A 26767-nucleotide genomic window follows, 5' to 3' on the forward strand; every position below is an offset into this window, starting at 1 on the left:
ATAAAATGTAAGTAATATCTATAAGCAAGAGTTACATTTCATTATGTAACTTACTAGTTTTGTAATTTTATACCTCTAAACTTCCCAATAAGCTTATAAGAAAGTTACCATCCAAATTCAAAGTAGGCATGTTGACAAGTGTCCTCGGTTTATTAGCTATAATATGAAGGCCGTGACGCTTGTGTGCTGAGAAATCAGAATTCTGTATTCCCTTCAAAAAAGTGCTCCTGAAGTCATCTGTCCTTCAGGAGACAGATGGTGACATCGGAGGAGAACACTGGGTACAGTAGTTCACACAAATTCTATTTGTACTCCATTGAGACTATGTGTCTCTGTCAGTTTTCACTCCTTGTTCTCACATTAAAATGCCAGGTTGGATTTACGTCACCCCTATTTTCTCACTGGTTGTGCTTAGCATTTTCCTTTCAGTAGACTTCATTCAGTAAGCTCGATTGGTCCGGTGGCAGTGACGTGTTTCCCTAAAATGACCAAATTTCCAAAAAGGTTTTGGGAACAATGTGCGAACAGTCAGCTTCACAAGGATTAACAATATTTTTTTGTGTGTGTTTATGTTTAGCATTGCTCATCAGATCACATTATTTTTATCACTGAGGTCTAATAAATAAATTGTACAGCATTTCTAATTAAATTTGTTTTGTAAATGCGTTCTCCTGTGTTAGTTCACTCTATCAGCTGGCAGACTGCTTTTCCTCTGCTTTTACACCAGACATACCGAGTCATGTCCTAACAAAGATATCCTGTATAGCTGTGACTGTGCATAAAACCTATCCCCAGCTTCAGGATTACTGTTCTTTCAATGCTGAACAAATACCTTCGTAATAAATGTTATAGCCACAGACTTCTGAGATTTTGTTCTAAAACATTGAACATTTGAAGACTTCTAATGGCCTGGCTGTCAGGGTTTGTCTGATTATAAACAGTCTATTTTGTCAGTCTGTTATGTTCCAACATGCACATGTGACATTTTTAAGCCATTTTCATGACAATTTTCTAAGAATTGCGTTAAGTGCTTTTAAATTTTCTGAAAAATGCCAGTTTTTCATATTTGGCTTTGTAGAAATGACTTTGAATTTTTCCGCACTCTTTCTCTGTCTTCTTCTCGCTCTGTATGATGCTCTTTATATGCCGCTATTGTTCTCTGTCATTTCAGATGGATTTAGTCTTTTAGGCACCACATGAAGTCATGCAGAGAAAAGCAGCAGGATCAAATAATTGGAGCAACAGATGAGTGACAGTGGAGCGAACAAGTTAATTCATTGCCTGCTCTTTTTTTCCCTGTACTTTTGTCTTTGTGCATGTGTGCATGGACGCTTCTCGCAGGGGAACTCGCACATCACTTGTATGCCTGGAACTGTCAGACGATGGAACTACCCACCTCCTCTCTGCATAGGTAAAAATGCCTTTCTTTACTTGCTCCTTGTGTCCTTGCCCCCTCCTGTTTGCTTCCTGTGTCTTTTCTAAATACCAGCTTTTTCCTTTTATTGGGGATCTTTCGCTTTAAAAGAACAGCAGCCAGGTGATTCAAAGTATTTGAAATGAATTACTTTATTATTAAACAGTATAGTGCAGATGACAAAGTTCCTCCCAAGGTTGTTCCCAATCAAAAATCATTAAAACAAGACAGCAAAAGAAAAGGTTATAGTCAGTTGTTTGTCTTTTTGCTTGAGGCTGTGCACGCTTTTGCACTTTTAAAGTGAATTTATATTGCTACCTTGAAAGCTGAGCGAACACGCTGAAAGTAACTGCAAAAGCTCCTCTCTTTAAGTGTTTCCTGTCTGTTAGAACACCTTGACAAAGTGGTTCCACTTATTGGAGCAACCTACTATACCCTAATTAGTTCCAACTCACACCATGATTGGTTGAAGTCGGTGGGAGATTCATCGTGTTTACAGGCATCAGCAGTTTCCTGATTACCTCAGGCTTTCACTGCTACAGGATTACATTTAACCCTTCACTTGTTCCTTGCAGAGACACAATGATACATCACCTTGATTTTCTCTGTTTGACACATAGCCTGTTTGTCCCATTCATTTCTTAATCTTCCCCCCTATGTTTGCCTGTTTCCCCCTCCCAACAGTGCCTCTTTCATTCTTTTTCATTGAGTCAGCTAATTCTTTTACCACTAGCTGCAGTACACTTTCATCTCGGCAACATGATCTCTTGCTCTTTTCATCCTCTTTGATCTCATCACCTTTTTCCTCTAATTATTTCCGTGCATTTTTTAATCTCTTTTGAGACTTAGTCCTTGATTTCAATCAAAGAAATGCTTTTATTGAATAAGCTGTTTAACATAAAAGGAGGAAGATGAAGAACAGCAAAGTATACCATACTTGGCACCGCTAAATCACATATCTTGTGATTAATAAAAGTATGAGGTGGCTGTAGAGTTCATTGGTGGTTGAGATACCCTGTCCAGTTGCTGTCATCTTTAGATGTTAAATGTTTAACACATTTATCAGTATTTTTTAAGTTTATTTTGATATCTTTAACATAAAATACATTGCATTTTATCGTTGCTAATAAGATCTGTAAATATTTTGACTGGAGTGAAAAAATTGTGGCTTTAAATTCATTTTCACCTCTGTTATGCTTCAGTAAAAGGATGGTCATCCTTTTTTTTTTTTTTTTTTTTTTTTTACATTTTGACAACTTTATTTATGATTTTCCAATATGAAAAAAGTGCAGAAAAATATAACTCAAATTGCGATTACAAATACTGCCCTTGTAAAACTGGTTGCGCCACGCAGTGGCAAACCAGTTGGATGCAGGAGAATGTGTAATCTATGGGCACAAAAAAGAAAGAAAAAAAAAGTACTACCATGTGAACAAGGCAAAAAAACAAACAAACAAAAACAAAAAACAAAAGCCACCAAAAACAAAACAAACAAAAATAGAATAAAATAAACACATAAATAAAAGGGGGAGGCTGCATTGTGCACAGTTCTTTTTGGCTTGCTACAGATAGTGGGTGGCATTAAAGAAAGAAAGAGAAATAAACCCAAACACAGATAAAAGCAGTATTACATCATACTTCAGTAAATGACAACCAGGTTTTGTAGTATTTACTTTGGGACCCTCTCAAACTGTATCTCAAGTGCTCTATGTTCAAGCACCTCATCACCTCTCTCACCCACATCCTTTTTTATGAATCTGACGACTGAGCAGATCATTGTTTTGTAAAATAGTTGTAATGTGGCTGAATCACTTTTTTGCGGATGTTAATGAAATGCTTTGTCTGGACTCTGCCAGCTCAGTGTGGTGGAATTCGGGAAGAGATGGAGGGCATGATTCTCAGTCCCGGTTTCCCTGGCAACTACCCTAGCAACAGTGACTGCACCTGGAGAATCTACCTGCCAGTTGGTTACGGTGAGAGACATGAGAGGCTCTTGCAGCATGTCACGCTGGCATTTCTACACTAAAGAACCTTTAATTATGCAACTTGTAAGGCTGGACCGTGGAGTGACAGTGTTTATACATGTAGATTTATCGTGATAATGACAGTCGTGTCTGGAAGGCTCTCAAGAGGTAGTCTAAAATAAATGCAACTATCTGGAGCCTTAGACTAAAAATAGTGGATAAACATTGGGGAAGTTGGCCTTGATTAAATTGTGTTTCAAATATTGCTGAAATGTGTAGCATTATACACATACAATGCTATATTAGTTATGCTAGGTGTGGCTAACACTAATGGAGCTAGCACCATTAGCCCTTCTTTTAAGCGTGCTAGCTTCCAGAATGTTACACAGCCTAAATACGACTATTCTTTTCTACATGAAGGTATAATAGAACTGCATTGGTTCATACAGCTGTCATGACAACTTCTCAGGAATAATCCGCACTCATATTTCTGGTGGGGATAAGTGAGGGCAGCATTTAGCTACTCGCACAAAATAGGGGTGCTCTCATACTTTTTTTAAGTAAGTATAAGAGCACCACAATCTACTTTACCACATTTACCTTTTTGATTTCATGGATGACATGTGCAACAGCAGTCTGGCAGCAGCCACCTGACAGCAGTCACCTTAACAAGCTGCTTCCTATTCACTCAAGTAGGTTTCTGATGTGACTAAGCTACAATACAAATCCTTGAGTACCAGCATGCGTAAATCAGCTCCCCTGTAAAAACAAAAATAAAGGACATTCAGTGTCATTTCATTTTTGGCATTTTTTTTTTTTTAGGATTTTTGTTTATTTCTGGAATAATTGTAAACAATTGTTTTCGCCTCGTCCATTCACTCTTGTCAATTGAGTGCTACGGCTGAATTGCAACCATTTTCTGCACATAATAAGAAGCGGAATGACTCGCCTACTTTAACTTTGATAGTATTTTTGGGAGAACAATGCAATTTTGTTTTTTAATGGCCATTATCTATTTCTTATAAACAGGAGCCCACATACAGTTCCTCAACTTTTCCACTGAAGCCAACCACGACTTCCTCGAGATACGCAATGGGCCCTTGGAAACAAGTGCTGTCATTGGCAGATTCAGCGGCCAGGATGTTCCCTCTTCCCTTCTCACCACCTCTCACGAGACCACAATTTATTTCCATAGTGACCATTCGCAGAACAAGCCTGGCTTCAGGTTTGAGTACCAGGGTAGGTATCCAAATGGCCTTTTAAAAGATCGGGAGACTAAAGGTGGGATATAATCTGAACTTTTGGATTATGTCTGAGAAAGCAGACTTATTATATGCTTTTAATACTAAAAATAACAACCAAAAAATTTTACCCATTGCAGAGCTGGGCCAGTATCAATATTTAGAGCTACTTTGTTCTGCACGCGTTACTCCAGCACCTGTGGCACTTTTAGGCTGCTTCAGTCCATTTTTCCTGTTACTGAAATGTGATTCAGCAGAGGAGTGCCGAATGCACGTATCAGAACTAATGCAGAATATCAGAGCTATTTTGCGTGAATTGAAGCAATTCCAAAATCAGTATAAGAGTGAAAGCCACAGTGATGAATTTCATCTTGCGGAAGGAAACGAATCAATCATTATCTTCAGGAGTGTTTACTTTTATTTCAGCAAGTACACTTAAGTACTATTAGTGTCGCTTCAGTGTGAAATTTATTCATGTAAAGCCATAACATTACTGAATTAGTGCTATAACTGACTCTGAAGAACTAATCAGCGCAGAGAGGCAGCGAATTCCCCAGATAAATAGCTGTATATAAAACTGCTGATCACTTCAAAGATTGCTTTAGCATGTGCCAATAAAAGGCTTCATTGCATATCTGCACGTCTGCAAGGAATAAATTCCCCCGGTCCGCAAATGCAACAGGCACACTAAGTTTGTGTTTTGTGATTCAGCAAACGAGCCAGCAAATCGAAAGGTAGCATTGTGCATTTACATAATTATGTGTACATTAGCATATAAATCAAGCATTATATTTGCAAATACCAGCCCTCCCCTCCCCTTTTTTGCAATATTTGCATGAGTTATCTCCTACAAAGAGAAGCTGTGATCCATAGAAATCAATTCCTTTAGTCATATTTATATTCGTGCTTTTCAAGGCTCACTGCTTGCCCTGGTTTTGTATCCAAAAGGAAAAAAAAAATAGGAATAAGAAAAGTAAGAATTATTTACCCACGCTACCTCTGATGACTGCATCATACTCCTCTGGTACAAGTCAAACCTGCCTTAGGCATTTTTTTTTCCCTCCTCTGAAAACTCCTGTCTAAGAAGGCGGAGGGGGATGAGGAGGAGTGAGTGGGAGGTTGTGCCTAAGGAACAACAGACACATGATGAAGGGGAATTGAAAGTGGGAAATAAAAATAGAGGATCCTCCGCTATAACAGTGTTGTTGTCTGGAAGCTGAGTATTCACACATTAAGGCAAGTCGTTAGTGGTTTGAAAGCTACTGTTAGCTAACTTCAGACAGTAAGAGAAAAACTATTTGAACATCCATGCGGGTAGCGTTCACAACCACAGCAATCATCAGAACAGTGAGCCTTTAGGAAACGTACTTTCCTGATCGACTTTGTTGATGTGAAAATAATATGATTCTCTGTTTAAGTTTCATAGCTGTATGAATGTATCTAGCTTTAATCGCAAATTTCTCTTCTTTTTCCCTTAGCTTATGAGCTACAGGAGTGCCCAGATCCAGAGCCTTTTCGCTACGGGGTGGTGGTGGGTGCTGGCTACAACGTGGGCCAGTCTATTTCCTTCGAGTGTCTGCCCGGGTATCAGCTGACGGGACATTCCATCCTCACCTGTGAGCACGGCACCACCCGCAACTGGGATCACCCTTTCCCTCGCTGTGAAGGTAAGTGATGCGAGCAAACAAGAGGACAGCTGTGCGCAGAACTAAACGAATAAAAAGATAACTTGCTTTTAAAACTGTAACGTATTGAACTATTACATCATTAGAGCAAAGTGTGGCCATGGAGATAATAATTATCTATTATGAATAATGTAATTAAACTGAATTATTATCCCCTATTAATGAAGCAAAGCACTCCTCAGCGAAAAATCAATACCGCGCTAAAGAGAAGCGGAGACAAATAAAAGATGAATAAAAGAGAGGCTCTATTGAAAGGAAAAGTAATGGATGCTGTTCTTTCGCCTCGTCCTTGACCCACATTCTTGCGTCGATTATTCAATAAGGCCAGCAAAATTACAGAGAGAGGTGATGGCCGTGACACTGGAACTTTGAATGGGCGAGCAGGGAGATAAATGGGAGTGAAAGGAGGAGCAACCGAGTGAAAAGGCACCGGGAACGGGAGATAGAGTTTATTCTCGCACTCGTGCTATTTTCTTGTATGTGGGCTTTTTCATGAGTCACGTCCAGTTTGAAGCTGAAAGATTATTTCCAGGGACCTGAAAGAAAATTATACTTGCATGTGTGCGCGATATGCTTCTTGTAGTATAATAGAATTCTTATTCTAATTATGTTAATGGGAAGAATTAGTATTGTTATTATTCAAATACTATTGCATTGTCCTATGATATCAGTACTTAGTATAAATGAACTGTTTATTTTTGTAATACTGATAGATAAAGCATTTAATATGCTTCATTTCATTCTGGCTTAATGCAGTATTTTCACTAATGAATACTACCCATTAAAATGCATATATGTAGTAATCTGTATGCATCCATGCACTCAGTATTTTGTGTATTCATGTGTACTCAAAGTGGGCATATGCTTGTATGTGAAGATATGTGTTTGAATAAGTCCTGACTGTTGCCGTATTTCACTTTTGCCCTGATGCTGTGGCCTGGTTTGTGGTCTGATGAAGAGGTTAGAGATACCTCTGTTTAATGGCATAAATGCACCTGTGAACTGAACCACACTAATGCCCAAATAACATTCGGTTTAATGCTAAAACAGCAAGAGTTCAGCTATTAAAGCTGCAGACAGGTCATTCTAAAACACAGGGTTTGATAAGGAATGCTTCCCGTAGTCCCTGTTTGCTTCACATAAAGTGACAATAAAATAATAGAGCAATAAGCTTTTCCGTCTCAGGGTTGTGCGCAAACATGCAGATTGTGGTTTCCGTGTGTCTTTGACCGTGCGCGTGTTCTGCTCTTGTTGAATTTGTTGAACAAACACACGAGTGAGCGAAGAGAAGCCCATGTTTTATAACCACTTCAATAATTGCAGGCTATTTATAGCATACTTGTGTAGTGCATACTTGTCGTGCAGACTCTGGATAACTGTCAGATGAAAACCCATCAGATGCAGAATCAATCCAGGACGAATCACTCAGTCCTGAAACCCCCAGACTACCAGACTCGTCTTCAGGGAGCGCATAGAGCAAATCCAATTATGATTTATGTCCATAACTCTGTTCTTTCTCCCGTCCATGCTGAAGGTTAGCTCGGTATGCGTGGCAGTAGAGGCATAGCATATTGAAAATTAATAACACGTAAAAAATACTCTTCTCAATGGGTATAAATGTTACTATTTAAATTTGACTTCTTTTTGTTATTTTGCCTGCACTAGCCCACTTTGCATTATTATCATGTCTCAGAACTAGATATTAACTAGATATTTGTGCTCTTGTTTGGTCTCTTTGTACTTTTTATTTAGATTGTTTTTTTATTTTTATATGGTTACAATAAATAAAATAAATTCTATTAAAATGATATATGTATATCAAATACTTGAGAAAAACACCTTTTTCAGTTTAACCCTTTTGTCTATGAAAAAAATTAAGTCTGCAAAATAGAAAAAAGGACTTCTGTTATTAGCATCTCTATTAGTACCACACTAGATCGTTATTATAACCATAAAGCACTTAGTAATCCTTTATTTCAGTTTCTATAACTGTTCCTTTAATATCCTTGCCATTGCCACCTATACTAAGTTGTACATGAATTAAAAGCTTAGTATGCTTTGTCTCCATAACTACCCATTCTTCATTAATAGCAAATAGCACTGAAATAAGCTCAAACACAAGGCTGCTATTGCTACTAGGCAACAAGTTACTCTAGATTAAATATAGCTTATTCTGGTCTTATTTATAACTGACCAGTAGTTTGACACTTATTAACCCACACATGTAGATGGATATAGAATAAATATAAATATAAATAAGGCTTTATTATGAACATGTTACAATAGTGCGAAAACGACAGAAAAATATAAACAAAACAATAATCCTATTAAATTTATTCAATAGGCAAGGCAAGTTTATTTATATAGCACAATTCAACAACAAGGTGATTCAAAGTGCTTTACAGAGACATTAAAAACAAAAACAAATAAAAAGCATGATTTAAAATTGATTAAAAAACAAACAAACAAAAAAACAGTAGATAAAATCAGAACAATAGATAAAATCAGTAGTTAAAATTTAAGTTTTGAAATTTAAGCTTAAAAGTGTGGATTTGGTGTTTTATTCAAATGCAGCTGAGAACAGGTGAGTCTTCAACCTGGATTTAAATAAACTGAGTGTTTCAGCTGATCTGAGGCTTTCTGGGAGTTTGTTCCAGATATATGGAGCATAAAAGTTGAATGCAGCTTCTGCGTGTCGGGTTCTGACTCTGGGAACTGATAAAAAAACGGATCCAGATGACCTGAGGGATCTGGAAGGTTCATACTGGGTCAGGAGGTCACTGATGTATTTTGGTCCTAAACCATTCAGAGCTTTATAGGCCAGCATCAGAACTTTAAAGTCTATCCTCTGACGGACAGGCAGCCAGTGTAAAGACCTCAGAGCTGGACTGATGTGGTCCACTTTTCTGGTCTTAGTGAGGACTCGAGCAGCAGAGTCCTTTACAGATTTTTTAGGTAGACCTGTAAAGATGCTGTTACAGTAATCAAGCCTGCTAAAGATGAATGCATGGACTAGTTTTTCCAGGTCCTGTTGAGACATCAGATCTTTTATCCTTGATATATTCTTAAGGTGATACTAAGCTGATTTTGTTATTGTCTTAATGTGTTTTTCTAAGTTTAGGTCTGCATCCATCACTACACCCAAATTTCTCGCCTGGTTTGTGGTTTTTAGGTGTATAGATTGAAGTTCTCTGGTGACCTGTAATCGTTTTTCTTTGGCACCAAAGACTATTACTTCAGTTTTGTTTTTGTTTAGCTGGAGAAAATTGTGGCACAGCCAGTCATTAATTTCCTCAATGCATTTACCAAGAGCCTGTACAGGGCCTTGGTCTCCTGGTGACATTGTGATATATATTTGCGTGTCATCTGCATAGCTGTGATAGTTTATTTTGTTGTTCTTTATAATCTGTGCCAGTGGGAGCATGTAGATGTTAAACAGAAGGGGTCCCAAGATGGAACCTTGGGGAACTCCACATGTGATACTTGTCTGCTCAGATGTGAAGTTACCTATTGATACAAAGTATTTCCTGTTTTCTAAGTATGTTTTGAACCAGTTTCGTACAGTTCCTGAAAGACCTGCCCAGTTCTCCAGTCATTTGAGTAATATGTTGTGGTCAACTGTATCAAATGCTGCACTGAGATCCAGTAAAACTAAGACTGACATTTTTTCCACTGTCTGTATTCAGACATATGTCATTAAACACTATAGTCAGAGCAGTTTCAGTGCTGTGGTTCTGTCTAAAACCTGACTGGAAGGCATCGTAGCAGTTATTCTGTTTTAAGAAGTAATTGAGCTGTTGAGAATCTGCTTTTTCAATGATCTTACTTAAAAATGGGAGATTTGAGATCGGCCTGTAGTTGTTCATTTGTGTCTTGTCAAGATTGTCCTTTTTCAGTATAGGTTTAATTACAGCAGTTTTTAGTGGTTCTGGAAACACACCTGACATTAAAGAAAAGTTGACGATCTGTAACAGGTCTGACTCCAAAGTCTTTGAGACCTTTTTGAAAAAACGTGTTGGCAGGACATCTAAACAGCAAGAGGAGTTCAGTTGACCTAAGATGTCCTCCAGGACTTTGCTGTTAATAGGGTGAAACTGTTTGATGGTGTTTAAACAGTTTTTCAGTGGACACAGTATATATCCTGAATCTGCTGTTGATGTACCAATTGCTTGTCTAATTTTTTGGATTTTTTCTGTGAAGAATTTGGCAAAGTCATTGCAGGCCATGGTTGAATGAAGTTCAGCTGCCACTGACACAGGAGGGTTTGTTAGCCTGTCAACTGTAGAAAATAAGACCCGAGCATTATGACTGTTTTTGGTGATGATGTCAGAGAAGTAGGACCTCCTTGCATTCCTCAGTTGTAAATTATAATTGTGAAGTTTCTCTTTATAGATTTCATAATGAACCTGGAGGTTTGTTTTTCTCCATCTGCGCTCAGCTTTCCTACACTCTCTTTTTTCATTTTTCACCAGTGTGGAGTTTCTCCGTGGAGACTTTTTCCTTCCAGAGATAACCTTCGCCTTAATGGGAGCAATAGTGTCCATTACATTTAACATGTTAGCATTGAAGCTATTGACGAGCTCATTGATTGAACCTCTGGACAGGTCAGGTGTTAATGGGAAGACCTGGTTAAAGATCACACTACTGTGTTCAGTTATACACCGTTTTGTGATCACTGTTGTTGATATATTTGTGTGGCCTGAAATTTTACTTTCAAAGAAAACGCAGTAATGATCAGACACGCCCACATCAGACACAGTAACCTTTGAAATGCTCAGGCCCTTGGAGATCAGTAGGTCAAGAGTGTGTCCTCTATTATGTGTGGCCTCTGTTACATACTGAGTCAGCCCAAAGTTGCCCAGAGTGTTACTCAGGTCTTTAGTCCCTTTGTCCTGAGGGTTGTCCACATGGATGTTAAAATCCCCAACAATAATTACACAGTCGAAATCAACACAGATCACAGACAGCAGTTCACTGAGGTCACTAAAAAAGTCTGTGCAGTATTTGGGAGGCCTGTAAACATTAAGAAACACAACTTTGGATGGGGCCTTCAGCTGTAGAGCCACATATTCAAAAGACTGGAAACTTCCAGGAGATAGCTGCTTACATTGAAATGATTCATTAAATAAGACAGCAACCCCCCCCCCCCTCCTCTCCTGCTCACCCTCACTGATAAAACTGTAGTTAGGAGGGGAAATAAACAGTAGGAAAAAGCACAAACTTCTCCCCCCCTACCTTAAATTCTACATTTTGCTACATATATATTTGGTTCCATAACCCCAGTAACATGCCAAAACATATCCATATTTAAAGAAATAGATGCTCATGCACATATACACACATATACATAAACATGTATACACACACATACCCTTAAATGCATGCATAGACATGCACAAATCAAAGCCCCCCCCCCCCCCCCCCCCATGCCTTGGAAAAACCATATCTTGTTGTTTTTTTAAACTGGCTCATGCAGGGACACGTTATTCTGAGGCTGGCTCCTTTGCACACCTTGTGAATCTATTACTGCTGCAATTAACAGACCTTTTTCTTAAATGAACATATTAAAAAAATAACTGGAGGTCTGTTGAGATACACAAGGCCAGGTCGAACCATTGCCTCAATAAGTGACTTTAGGCATTTTCAAATTTGTCTCTCAGCAGACTAAGTGCTATAATAATGCTTTAAACAAAAAACTCAAAAGAAATTGCAGGGCAGCAGAAAGGAGATGGAGGAAAAATAAAAATAATATCAACCATCAAATATTTTCCGAGCAACTTAAAATGTACAATAATACATTAAGGAAGTCAAGAAATTCATACTTCGCCAAAATAATCAGTAATAACAAAAATAATCCCAAGGTCCTCTTTTCCACCATAGATCATTTATTTAACCCTGATTTTAAAAGCTCCAAAAGAACCCCCACAGACTCGCTCTGTGAGCAGTTTGCAGACCACTTCAGGGGAAAAATCAGCGCCATCAGATCTGATATTTTATCTAATCGCGATATGATTGTAAACACATCTGAGGGCTCGATTGTACCTGAGGAGACACTGGACAGCTTTGTCCTGGTTAATGCTGAGAACTTTCAGAAGGTTTTCTCCACAGTGAGACCCACCACATGTCTTTTAGATCCAATCCCTTCTTCACTCTTTAAAACACTTTATGGATTTTTTGAGGCTGAGCTTTTATACATGATGAATTGCTCTCTTCAGTTGGGTGTCTTCCCTGCTGCCTTTAAAACGGCGGTGGTGAGGCCCCTTCTGAAGAAGAGCAATTTGGATTGTAATGATTTTAATAACTACAGACCTGTATCCAACTTACCATTTTTAAGTAAAGTCTTAGAAAAACTTGTTTTTACTCAGATTACTGATTTTCTCAATGATAGACAGATCCTGGAGATATTCCAGTCTGGATTTAGGGTGAACCACAGCACAGAGACTGCTCTCCTAAAGGTTTTACATGATCTTAGATGTAACTGGGACGCCCAAAAGCTCTCAGTCCTGGTGCTACTGGATCTAAGCGCAGCCTTTGATACAGTAGACCATGTGTTTTAGTCTGTTTTTAAACAGACTAAAACACATGGTGGGCCTCTCTGGTGCTGTACACAACTGGTTCACTTCCTATCTCTCTGACAGATCTTTTATGGTGAGTATGGATACATGCTCCTCTAAGATCCATGAAATGACATGTGGTGTGCCTCAAGGGTCGGTTCTAGGCCCTGTACTTTTTAATTTGTATATGTTGCCTCTCGGCAGTGTCATCAGGAGGCATGGAGTGAACTTCCACAGTTACGCTGATGACACGCAGCTGTACATCTCCGTGTCTCCTGATGACACCAGACCAATGGATGCCCTTTTTAACTGTATCTTGGATATAAGATCTTGGATGGCAGAAAACTTTTTACAGCTTAACCAGGACAAAACTGAAGTTTTAATTGTCGGTCCTGAGGCTCAGAGAGAGAAACTCTTGTCTAAATTAGAGGCATTTTCACTATGTCCTTCGCTACAAGTGAAAAACCTGGGTGTTATTTTTGACTCTGAGCTTGGTTTTATCCCACATGTTAAACATGTAACCAAAATTGGATTTTATCATCTAAAAAATATAGCCAGAGTCTGCCCTATTCTCTCTCGGGCCAACACGGAGATGCTGATGCATGCTTTTATTACCAGTCGCATTGATTACTGTAATGCCCTGCTCTCTGGTCTTCCTAAGAAGAATATTTCAACTTTACAACTCTTGCAAAACTCGGCAGCTCGTGTGCTGACGAAGACCAGAGGGCGGGCCCACATTACACCGGTTTTAGAATCGCTGCACTGGCTCCCCGTGTGTTTCAGGATCGATTTTAAAGTTCTTTTATTGGTTTTTAAATGTCTTAATGGTCTTGGGCCTTCTTATCTCTCAGATCTGCTTTTACCATACGAACCCTCGCGGACCCTGAGGTCCTCTGGTACTGGCCTTTTGATTGTCCCTAAAGTCAGGACACATACTCACGGAGAGGCAGCTTTTCAGTGGTATGGTCCTCGTCTGTGGAACAGCCTGCCGGAGGAGCTCAGGGCCGCAGAGAACGTACATGTTTTTAAGAACAGGCTCAAGACCCACCTTTTTAATTTAGCTTTTACTTAGCGTTTATTTATTTTTTATGCTTATTTATTCTATCCTGTTATTCTATTATTAATTTAGGATTTACCTAATATTTCTTGATTTTATTCTTATTCATTTTTTAATCTTCTTACTCTATTTATATTTATATTTATATTGTATCCTGTTCTTATTTATTTTATCATTTTACCCTGTATATATCGTATTGCGTCATATCTCCAGTGTTTCCTCGGAGGGCGCTCTCTGCCCCGGGGCTGTTATTGACCGTGGCTGCTGGTCTCTGGGGTCCTCTCAGCCTGGTTGGGGGGCTCCTTGGCCTCCCTCCTGCTGTGTGCCCAGCCCGGAGGCTGCGGTCTGTGACCGGCTCCCGGTGCAGACGGCTCTCTGTTATAATGTTTCCTCACTTGGCTCATGCGAGCCCAGCCCAATTTTTACTCTTTAAGTGTGCGCGTGTGTGTATGTGTGTGTGGGTGGGGGTGGGGGGATATATGTGTATTGAGAGTGTGGGGAGTGAGTTGGAGGGTGGGGTGGGCTGCTTTTAACTATGTAAGACACTTTGTGCTACATTTTTTCTGTATGAAAAGTGCTTTATAAATAAAGATTGATTGATTGATTAAACTTCTATATTATTATGACCCAACAGCTTTCTAGCTGGTAAAGGATCCTGTCAATTCTCATCTGTGTGGGTTAACATGTGTGAATGTTGTAATAAATTAATAATGTCCAAGGCCTCGCTTTAGATGGACTAACCTTTTTGGAGTTAAAAAGATTTCATTTAGACTCATTTGGACACAATTAATTTGTTTGATTTGGTATTAAGACTGACATGAGGAGTTCCAACATGTGAAGTTTTGGCGCTAATACGCTGCTGTTTTCTGTTTTTTAAGAGATAGTCGACTGAATTTTTCTCTTCTGTTCACGCCTGTTCAACTCCACAAGCAAACATATACTCTTCTTCACACAAGTCTTAAGTAGCTTTACAGTCAATGCGTCAACCGGAGGTGCAACTCCATAGAGTGTCTTTGGTTTAATCAATAGGCCTGATCGATAGCTCATTTAACAGGTGATGCAGCAGCAGAAGGGCCTCTCCGCTACAGGAATACAATTGGCAGTTTTATAATGTGAACACGCGGCCCACAACATATAACCTGAAAGACAAACGCAAGGATAAAACATGCAAGGGTGCGTCCTCAAGCTGAAAACCTCTTCTGGGTTGATTCCTGCACTACTGCGATTACTACGCTCTCTAAATTTCTGTGCCCCACCACAGTGAATATGAGGTTTCCATTTGCCCACCAGCACGATTGTTCGGATCTCCTTGAAGGGATATTTAAAATATGTCTATGGATGGCATAATTTGAGGCCGGTTACAGGGATGTGTTTGCAGATAACAGTCATTTAAAATTACTGGCTGGTCTGTGACCATAATGAGATCCTCTGCTAGTAACGTAATAAGTGCAGTCACAAGTGGTAATGCTCCTAACTAGCATGTTGGAAAAATGGTTGTAATGTCTTGCAGCCTTAATGGAAACTGCTAAATTCATGCATTTGAACTTTGTTAAGTTTCTGGAATCATGGAAGCATATAATTTAACTGTTCTGAAAAGGATTAATACATATACAAACTAGAGGTTGCAGGAAGTGACGTATACAGAATAAGGTGGTTAATGATTAAAGTTTGTGCACATGAAAGCCTAAGAAGATATTTAAAGAAGAACTGGAAATGTTTCAATAGAAATCTAGGTTTAAACGGGAATTCATTATTACTAGATCAGAAAGTGAATGGTGTTTTAAAAGTGTTTTAGGTGTTTTAGTCTTTTAAAAAAAGAGTAAGCGAGATAGAGAGTGTTCAGATTGCGCAGTGATTGTGTTTTCTTCTTTGGGCTTGGTAGATTTAATACACATCAAAACAACAAAATTACTGGCAGAAATAATATGGCTTTTTTCAGGAAGCTAGACTAGATATATTTTTATGCAATGCTGAGCTGTGGTTAGAAATTCCTGGGGACTGTGAAGGATTTGTTCATTTCCAAAGCAAATGAAGACATTTATGTGATGCAATGAATAGTGGTTGAGTGTGATTTACTGTTTGTGATTGTGCAGTTGTTTTTTTTCTTTTGTTGTTGTTGTTTTTTACTCAAGGGTATCAGGCATGTATCGACGTGTGGGGTTCTAGTGTTGCCAGATCAGATCAGTCTACACGCACTTGTAACCTTTTCCTGTCACTCAGAGTTTGCACACTCACACATATCTACCCCTTCTACACTTGCTGTACATATATACACACAAACACACACACACACACACCTCAAAAGCCTCGTCCACATAAAACCCTCGCCTCATCTCCATACTCCCTCTCTACTGCCCCAATGGGAAAGGGTTGAGGCCTTATCTTAGCAAAACACTCCATCCAACTCCCCACTTACTAACAGGCTTTACTGGCTAATCTTTAGCTCAGACAAGTGCCTGGGCACCAGTCGAAAAGTGAAGGAGAGTGGGAAAGAGACACTGAGCAGAGAAGCAGGAGGAGAGAGGGATGAAAAACTCTTTTTTTTGCTGATTGTGCCTGAATTATGTATCAACCCTAATGTATCTGTCCTGCCTATATAAAATATACACTTTCCCTGTCTTCACCGCCCTCTCTCAGTGCCTTGTGGTGGGAACATCACATCAGACAATGGGACCATCTTTTCCCCGGGTTACCCTGAGGAGTATCCAAGCTCAGCTGACTGCTCCTGGCTGATTACTGTGGCTCCTGGATTTGGCATCAAACTGACCTTCTCCCTCCTTCAAGTTCATGGGCCACACGACTTCATTACTGTCTGGTAAGAAATGACAGCGTAACAGGCTCCAGATATGCAGAAATAGTTTCAATGAGACAATGCGGACAGTTTGTTATTTTGAGGAAAGCAATATTAAACTTCACCATCGTCTCAAAAAATTCTCAAGAACTTGTTATCAGGCTTTCTTTAATCTTTGATTATTTGTTGTTTTTGTCTTTTAATACGATGTGTTAAATACACTTTTGCCTTTGTGCTTGACTGAGCATCAGTGGGTAAAGCTTCCTTTCATCACCTCCATAATACATGGTTAAAATTGCCATATGTGGCACCAAAGCCAGGTTTTTGCATACACGATGTTTGCCAGTTCTAGTTGATCCTCCAAAGCTTCCAAAGGTCCCAGCTCTCAGTGAGACAGGAGGTCTGACTGCCAGCCAACCTGGCAACATGACCACATGAAAGATCCACATGGTTTTCTGGTGACATCTACGTTTAACTGTTTGCGCTACTCATAGAAATTTGTTTGAGGCTTTTTTAGACCACCGATAATTTAAGTCAACATGGCTAAAGCGAGCCAAAATGTCCACTTTCTATCGTATTGTTTCTCATCTCTAAATGGTCCCCGCTGTGCTGATCTTTCCCAGCTAGTTCCTACAGAGCCAAGATGGGGGACTATCTTGTTCCCCATTTTCCAGCTACCACCGCTGTGTATCTATCCACTGAACTACTGAGCCAAGGAAATGGGCCCCTTAATGGCGGCTTGGCTAGAGTGCTGTCAGGCAGAAGTCCCTAGCCAGCCGTTTCCAGAGCTGCTTGTAATCTCCCATGCCCAGTCTGACAGCCAAAGACAGATGGTTTTTAAGCTGAATGGTTGTGGCAGGAATCTGGGAGCTGGCTTAATCGGCCATGCCCACACCAGGGGACTGCCAAGGCTGGGCCACAGCTTCCAGAGACACTCCCTTTGGATAGCTGTTAGCAGGAGCACCACAGTCGAGACCTGTCACTCCACGCTTACTGTATCTCAAATTCTACCTTATTTTAACATAATCATCCAAAACAGGTGAGGGGTAATCTCTTTGGGTTTGTTGAAGTGTGAGCAGCTTGATTATACTCTTCTGAAGCTGCTTGACAATAATCTGGCATGTGGCTTAGTAGTTTGTTTGCATCACAGACCCTTAAGGTTCTTTATGGCTCCTATACAAGTGAGCTCTGGAGCATAGACTGGTGTTTCCAGTGTATTGTTGTTTTTGCATTTATGGTTGACTTGCAACATTCCTCCATTTTTAGGGATGGTCCACAAGAAACAGCCAGGAAACTAGGTGTGTTTACTGATGGAGAGCCCAACGACCCACCCAGCAGCACATCTAATCAGGTGCTGATACGGTTCCGTAGTAATACAGAGAAGGGTGGACTCTTTCGTATCAGCTATCAAGGTTTGTACATGGTGTGGATCTAGCTTTGTTTCTAGCTCTTGATTTACATACATTCTTTGTTTAACTCCTTTCATGTCTTTGATGCACTCACAGCTTACAGACTACAGTACTGCCTCCCTCCCTCCATCATTCCTAATGCTGAGATTCTGATGGCAAGCAAGGAATTTAAAATTGGTAGGTGGAAATGCTGTCACAATAAGACCCATGCACTTAAACACAATGGCACTGACACTTCTGCCTTTTTGTATTTAATGTTGTTCCCATGCAGATTTGCAGAACCGTAGCATTTTGAAGCATTCATGAAGCTTCTAACTTTGGCTGTTTTTATTGCCTAGGTTCGCTGAATACACAGTCCATTCAGACACACCTCAAATGCATCACCTAGGGCAGGTGATCTCATTCCCTTTGAAGACAACAGAGATGAATTCCTGTTTCTGTATTTGTGTAGCTATTTGACCTTTATTATTCAGAGGCATAAACGTAGCAACACTGACATAGTGTCTGTAGGATCCCATGGGGATTTTTGTGTCCACAGATTCATCCCAGTTTTCACTGAAACACATGACTGATGATAACTTCTGTATTGTTATAGAATCCTTTATAAGGAGCACTTTTTACATGTATCATAACAGTTAATGCTACTGCTTCTGACCTTGACCTTGACTGTTGCTCTCCTTTGTCCGTCACTGTTTTCAGGTGATATAGTGCGCTACCGATGTCTCCCAGGATACCAATTAAGTGGAAACAGCATCCTGACCTGTCGGCTAGGTACACATTTGGAATTTGAGGGCCCTCCACCCTCATGTGATGGTAAGTGTTTGTTTACAACTTGAAAACATCCTGGAGTACCATTGATATATCCCTGGATATCCTAGCTTTGAGCACACTTGTACACATCAAACAAGGGTTGGGAGGTGATTTTTGTGACGTATACAACACTGAGTTGGACACAGTATGGTGATGGGTTGTGAAGGATCTTGCAGAAGGCTAAAGCACCTTAACTAGTGTGCCCTACATCAAATTTGCCAATGTTCATAAGGTTGAGTCATCAGGGGCCACCAATGAGATCAGCTGGTCTACTGGGATTTTACCTCATGGCCTAAATATAAACTCACTGGCCACTTCATTAGGTATTACTGTTTAACTGCTCATTAGGACAAATATTTGATCACATGGTAGCATTTCATTGCATTTAGGCATGTAGACATAGTGAGGACAACCTGCAAAAATTCAATCCGAGCTTCAGAATGGGGATGAACGGTCATTTTAGAGATTTTGAATGTGGCATGGATTTGTTTCAGAAATTGTTGATATACTAGAGAAAATGCCTTACCAGAGGTCAGACTGTTTCGAGCTGATAATAACAACATGGAAAAATCACTGACTGGTCTGATGAGTCATGATCTCTGCTGCAACGTTTGGATAGTGGGGTCAGAAAACAGCATAAAGAACACGAAAGCACAGATCCATCCTCTGTTGTATTAAGAGTTCAGTTTGATGGTGAAGGTGTATTCGTTTTGGCAACATTTTCTTGACAATTTGGGCTTCTGTATGGCAGTTGTTTAATGCCCCTGCCTACCGCAGTACTGTTGCTGACTATGTCCATCCTTTTATGACCTCTTCTGGCTGCTTCTAGCATCATAACATGCCATGCCACAAAAGGCAAATAATCTTACACTGATTTTTTAACATGACATCGAGTTCAGTGTACTCAAGTGGCCTCCACAGTCACTAGATCTCAGTCAGATCCAATAGAGCACCTTTGGGATGTGGTGGGAGGGGAGATTCATATCATGAATGTCCAGCTGACAAATCTGCATTAACTGTGTGACGCTATCATGTATCATGTACCAAAATCTCTGAGAAATGTTTCAAGCACCAAGAAAAATAGGGTCTAACCTCTTCTAGCAACATGTAACTGCCACTAAGTGTATATTTTGCCTAAAAAGCACCAAGAAGACAAATGGGTTCTGCTGCTGTGAAATAAACAGTATGTCAGAACTATATATGGTATAGGTAAGTCCTACTGGTTATGAGTTCTTGTGATAGTTAAGACACTTTACTGTCAAAAGAAATAACTTACAGTATTCCAAAGTAATCCTATCTGCCTGTACCATTTTTATCCTCTCCTACATTTAAGCTGATCAAATAGCATCAAGCACATGGTGTAAAAAACACACATTCTACGTGCACCAGCACAGAAACAACAGGGCCAGTCTGAATATGAACACACAAAATGTTTAAGCACCAAATGCAGTGATGTGGTTTGTTTACATAATATATATCTTAAGATGCATCGAACCATTTTCGAGTCTGATGAATCATAATGTTTTATATGTAGCACAAGTCAACACTGCCTTCATCCTCCAAGAGGGACTGTATGAGTTTATTTTCAGCAGTGTTATGTATCCCTTAGCTCTAATCATGGACTGATGACTCAAACATGGAGCTTCGCCTCTTTTCTTGCTCCTGCGGGTACCCTTTTTTGCCTGTAGTCAGGGAGCGACAGCCAGATATCAGCTTGGTACCATTTCCCATCTTGGCGGATGATGCTTGGGTCCCGTGAGGCCGAGCGCGGCTGCTGTGGCGCTCTCTACATGCTGAGATATCGTCCTCCCAGAGGAATGCAGCACCCACCGCACGCGCTATAACATCGTAATGCTGCACGTTGTGCACGTTACTTTTCCTCGGGGCGAGAGTCTGGGTGCATAAAGGGGTTTGTGCTTCACAGTATCATAAAAGCGTATCTTTCATTTTCTTTCTTTCTTTATTGGAAATGTGTGTCTCGTTTAAGAATGCTTCGTGTGTCCCGTTCTGTTTGTGGGTTAGGTGGTGGGCGAGAGGGAGGTTTAGGCGAAGTTTGATAAATGCAACTAATTTAGTGTACTAAATAGGAAAAATATGCAAAGCTCTCAGCATGAGGTGAAAAAGGAGAGAGATACAAAAAAGAATTAGACGAAAGCAAGAGGGTAATGAAAGGGGAAGAGGAACTATGTGTAGGCTAATAATGGAGATGTGGAAAGTGCTTAGGACACCCAGTGAGAGGCAGAACGGAGAATACCGAAAGTGTCAAAAAGCGAGAGGAACAAGGCAGTCCCTTGTATGTATGTTCCCTGGATTTATTTGCCACCCATTTTTACCCCACAGACAGATATTTGCACCTCTATATGTGCAAGAATAAGCCTACAGTGTTTACAATCATGGAACACTGGCAGATGGTTGCCCCTCCCTAAATCTAGTTCTGCTGAAGGGTTCTTCTTGTTAACAGGATTTTTTTTTCTTCCCACCATCGCTAAGTGATTGCTCAAAGGGGTCATCTAATTGTTGGAGTTTTCTCTGTGTTGTTGTAGGCTCTTTAACTTATAATATAAAGTACTTTGAGGCAACTGTTGTTGTGATTTGGCGCTAAATAAATAAAATTGAATCAAACTAATGCATAAAATCCAGTAATTTTTTTAGGCTTTTAATATAGGTTCAGTTGCAAAATTCCCTTCAACAATTTGTTTCCCTTTGTGCTGACTAATGTACTGAGAACAGACAACCCACCTCCTGCTCCCCTTTTCTCCAGCTTTTATTAGCTTTTTTTAGGGAGCTGAAAGCAGAGAAAAAGTTAAAAGACGATGCTCGAATGAGAGGGAGAGAGAAGAGGGTCAAAAGATAAACCGATAGGAAGAGAGCAGTTTGAGTATAACTCTGGATACGCTGGAAAAAGCCAAAAACTGGCCTGGAAAAGATGGAGGAGAAATTGCTAAATGAGCAGAAGGGTAGTGAGTAAGTGAGAGTGGGGCTAGAGTTTAAAAGCAAGGCGAGAAAGGGAGACAGGGAGAGACTTAGTTGGAGGGCAGTGAAGAGACGAAGAGCAACAGCTCATTGAAATGCAGGGGACATGCCGGCTGCAGCTGCACCTATCAAATCACCACTTCTAGCTCTGACAAGCAAAACCCTCCCTGCACATTTAGCAGCCCTCACTCCCCGCACACAAACACACACCGAGTCGCTGTATACGTATACTGTATGCACCTCCACGCCGGTCTAGCTGGTGTCTGGGTTACGCAGCGTTGGATGTTGTCATTCTGTGACAGTCTTCCAAGAGTGCAGCCCTGGAACCACTGCCGGGTCTGCAGTGTTCCTTGCCCCCTCGGCGCCAGCATCCTCTCTCATCCTCTGCATTCCCCTCCTCCCTCACTCGACACTCACTTCTCTCCCATGACTCACTAACATCAGACTTATGTTCTTACATAACACATGTAGCCTTTGTTCCCCAGACTTTCTTTGTCATTGTCTGAGGCTGCTTGAAAACAGAGCGCCGTGCATTCCCACACACTTTATAACACACAGGTGTCTGTCAATACCCAGATCTATCTGTCTCTACCTTCCCAAAAACCTGTCATACAGGCAGAGAAATAAAACCTACCATCATAAATATGTAAACACTGACACACAGTAACTTTAGTTTTTTAGCTGTTTAATTCAGAGAACAGTTGCCAGTCATCCAGATGGGTATTTGCTGCCATCGGAGCAACCGGTGGCTTGGTTCAGCATTTGATTTCCCTTCTATTTGATTACACTGGGTTGTATTGGACCCACGGCCCTTAACTACATTTGCTGTCTGCAGAGACCACAGGGAGTTCAGGCATCACACACACAAAGCTGCAGCATCAGTACAAAGTGTTGCTTGAATTCATTAATGAAAACACAATGAGCTCTGATGAGTCCAAATCCCTGTGTTTATCCCCCAGACAGATTTCTGGTTAAAACCTGCATAATAATCCATCACATTACTTTCCCAGCTAGTTACAGTAGCTTTCTTCATCCCTGTCCCCTTTTGTTTTTCTCGCCTCTTCATTTATCTCTCTTCCGCTCCGATTTTTTTCCCCTCTCTCTCTGCCCCTGTCTTCTTTTGTTAGAATGGATTACAGCTACCCCCTTCGTTTCCCATCTTCATTGTCATCCCTGACTTCTAAGAGTTGTTAGGCCCTGATCCACATTAATACTTATGTTGTGGCCCTTCCTATTCATTCGTCTCGTTATCAGACCTCGGCTTATGCTAATTAAAAGCCATCTCAACGGCAATGCAGCAGTTCAAGCTTGATACATATAGTAGATTTATGTATAGGGGCAGTTTGATTGGGAAGATATTTGCAAACTTTGAACAGTTTCCCCACAAACAGAAGGGACGCTTCACAGAACGCTGTCCCTGCTGCCTGTTTATTCCGCTCCTCGTCTCATTAAAGTGAGATTTCATTTTGAGCTCTATCAGGGTTGATCTCACCTTGTGTGTCGAAGCACCCCCCCTCACACACACACACTTTTTTTTTTCTTTTTCTTTTTTTCCAGCTGTCAGATTTGTCCCCTAATACCCTTTTGTTTATAGCCAGAGTGATGCTTCATTTCAAAGTGGATTAGTTTAATAAGTAGCAGCCTATAGATAAGCGCCCCTGCCCATCTCTTTCCATCAGCTCCGAGACAAGCTGAAGGGAGTTTTGAAGACACATCCAGGCTTTCTGAAAGGTCACTGACAACACATATCTCATCCTCGGAGAATTGATCATTTAATGAACTTCACTCTTAGATTTTATATGCCACTTCCAGGTGCAATCACTTCCACTATCGCTGACGGATTTAAACCTTTTTGACTCATATCCACTGAGGGGCTTGACGTTGTAAATGATTTTTGCAGACTTGGGGAATGTCTTCTCGGAATTTAGGATCATAGGTGATTAATGTTGCTTTACTTCCAGAAGTCGATGCCAGAAGTGGTACTTTGCCAGGCTATTTTCTTTTTTCTTTTTTTCTTTTTCTTTTTTTTTAGACAAAACTGCTGTTTTTGGTTGATGAAGAACACTGACAAATATTAATTGTTTGTTTGGAAGCATTATACTTAGGGAAATGTAGCAAATGCAACAAATGGTTACATTTGACAGAAAATAATTCTTACATGCCAGCTTACCTGACATTATCCGAAATTTCCTGAGGGAATAAATCCCATCTAGCTGACACGCCAACCCCAGTAAAACAAACGGGAAGAATTATTTGCAGATGCTGTTTAAACCAAGGCTTTCTGCCATATTTTTATGCAAATTTCATAATCTTTTTCCCCTATGAACACAGAGAAGATGATGAACAAACCAAGGCATGCACAACTGTTCATTCACACACACAGGCTCACCTATTTACAAGTTAATAGTCGCTTCACATTGCTCAAGAAAAGAGGCACACAGCTTGAGCTCCAGTCAGAGAATTCAGGATTTCTCAGCTGTTGTGAAGGACCTCAAAGTGCCAAGTGCTTCCTTTGCCCTAAGGTAAAACAGTGCATGGGTATTAAAATTGCAGCACACGGCAGATACTTTATACCCCAAGCAAAGTTTTCTGCCACATTTGTTTGACAAACACAAATGCTTGCAAAAAAATCTATGCGCATGCAGAGAGAGCACCTGGTCGAGTAAGTGCTGTTTTAAGCGGTTTGTCAGTACATTTTTATGTATGTGTGTGTGTTTTTAATGATTTCTCCAATGAAAGAATTTAAAGCCTTTGGCGTGTAACAGCTTAAATATACTCTTTTTTTATTGCTATTAGTTGGAATGGATGTATTCATAATTTCAACAGGACTTAAACTGTTGGGTTGCACGTCTTTTGTCCTGTCTCCCTCCCTTCATCTCCGGGCTCGGCAGATGGCTGCCTCTCCCTGAGCCTGTTCTCTCCTGTTAAAAGGAGGTTTTTCCTTCTCGCAGTCACCAAATGCTTGTTTTTAGAGGCTCGTCTAACTGTTGGGATTTTCTTTCTATTGTTTTAGGGCCTTTACCTTACAATATAAAGCACCTTGAGATCACGTTGTTATATGGTGCCGTATAAATAGCAATGAATTGAGTCTAAGGAGGTTGGAAAGAAAATGATTGGACTTCTTTGAGGTTTTCTTGAAGATGTTGCACCTCTCATCCATAAGGCTTCCTCAGTTCTAAAATCAAAAGGTGGAGAGTCATCTTGCATCAGCTGACTTGATAGGGTCACATTATAGGATTGGGCAAGCCCTCACAGTAGTTTCACCCGAAACCTCTGGAGGTAATGACCTTCGCATTTTTTCCCATCTTGGCTCATGTGATGACACACATGATTAATAGTGGCTCAATGACCTTTCTAAGGGACAACCTCTGCTAAGGTTTATTCATGGGATTACCATGACTTGGATGACTTGAATTCAGTGCAATTTAAATTGAGTTGCAGCAGGGCTTCTGTGTTAAAACAGTTAAATACTGTTAGGTATGGCAAAATTTGTTCTTAGATAATTTTCTATGGAAACTATTGAAAGCTGTAATCACAGCAGTAGAAAAATCCTTTTTTAATGTTTGTGTGCAACTACAGAGATTTTTTTAGCTTTGTTGAAAGTGTTATTACACATCAGCTTCATCTTCTCTATGCATATAGACACAGTGAAGACAAGTAGTATTTAAACAAACAGTGTAGCTGTTGCATTGTGTCGCCATAACAGCATGTTGCATCCTTTCATTTTGCAGCTTGTTTATGGGGCTGCAGTGTGCATGCAGACATCTCTGTCAGATTAAAAGGTTGGCTTTACAGCACTGCAGCAAAAACACAACAGACAGGAGCGCTGCGTGCTGTCTGATAATATGGAATGAAACCACTAGAAAATGTCAAAGGATGTCATGGAGACGTCCTGCAAGAATGCAAATGACAGAGGGAGAAAATGAGATGAGCGGATGTATGAGGTCCGCCCAGACGTGCCTCTTCAAAAAGGCGCTTTGAGGCAGATGTGAGTGTTAACCACCGAGTTAGCATCACATCTGTCGCACACTCACAATGGGAAAAGAAGACGGAATACGCTAATGGCAAGTCAGTAATATTATGTAACGTATAAGCCGTTTCCTGGAGTGACTTAGCATGGACAGCTTTGTTTCCCCGTGACAGCATCAGGACCAGAATGACAATTAGCTTAGCTATGCTTTTAGTCACATTGAGTTGCCCTCCAGCAACAGTATGGCTCTAACCAATCCAATTTGTGTTTCAAGGTAAATTGATTCCACTAAAACAAATGAACAATCGCTGAATGTGATGCGCAATTATGAAACGACAATACAGGAACAGATCATCATTCCTGTAGGTCACAATAATAGATTTACGTTTTGTCTCTCTGCTGTTTCTTTCTGTCAACAGTGACGTGTCCCATGAACGAGATACTCACAGCCTCCACGGGCGTCATCATGAGTCAGTCGCCCGGCAACGGTTTTCCCCACTTTGAGTCCTGCTCCTGGGTGGTTAAGGTAGAACCCGGCTACAACATCACTTTCACTATCGAACATTTCCAGACCAGCCGTCAGTTCGATGAGCTTGAAATCTTTGATGGTGAGTGACTGCATCTGTTAAGACAGAGAACTTGTGTTCATCAGTGCTAACATAAACGACAGTGTTTATCTGTTTGTACCTGTTTGGTTTATACCATTACATTTCCTAGTGGTTTTCTTGGTCTGGATTACCAGCTGGACTCCCTGTGACATCTCTTTTCACATATCCCCTGGCAAAAAGAGTCATTTTCACAGATATCTGCAATTAAAGGCTAAAATAAGCCAGAAGGCTAAATCCACTATTCCCAACAAAGCTCTCTGCCACTGGTAACAGAAAATCAAACGTAGGCTC

General features: G+C 40.4%; 1 protein-coding gene across 1 annotated transcript in view; it reads left to right on the top strand.

Annotated features, from left to right (window-relative positions):
• csmd2 (CUB and Sushi multiple domains 2) overlaps nt 1-26767 on the top strand; it is a 275217-nt gene that overhangs the window by 206009 nt on the left and 42441 nt on the right. Inside the window, exons 40-48 of the mRNA XM_082521466.1 lie at nt 1342-1411; nt 3271-3387; nt 4408-4617; nt 6098-6286; nt 16553-16730; nt 17973-18118; nt 18212-18292; nt 18815-18928; nt 26288-26476. Of these exons, the coding sequence (XP_082377592.1) occupies nt 1342-1411; nt 3271-3387; nt 4408-4617; nt 6098-6286; nt 16553-16730; nt 17973-18118; nt 18212-18292; nt 18815-18928; nt 26288-26476 (1294 nt within the window). The remainder of the gene's footprint in view (nt 1-1341; nt 1412-3270; nt 3388-4407; nt 4618-6097; nt 6287-16552; nt 16731-17972; nt 18119-18211; nt 18293-18814; nt 18929-26287; nt 26477-26767) is intronic.

The sequence above is a fragment of the Aulonocara stuartgranti genome (assembly GCF_965226115.1).
Source record: "Aulonocara stuartgranti genome assembly, chromosome: 22".
Classification (NCBI taxonomy): Eukaryota; Metazoa; Chordata; class Actinopteri; order Cichliformes; family Cichlidae; genus Aulonocara; species Aulonocara stuartgranti.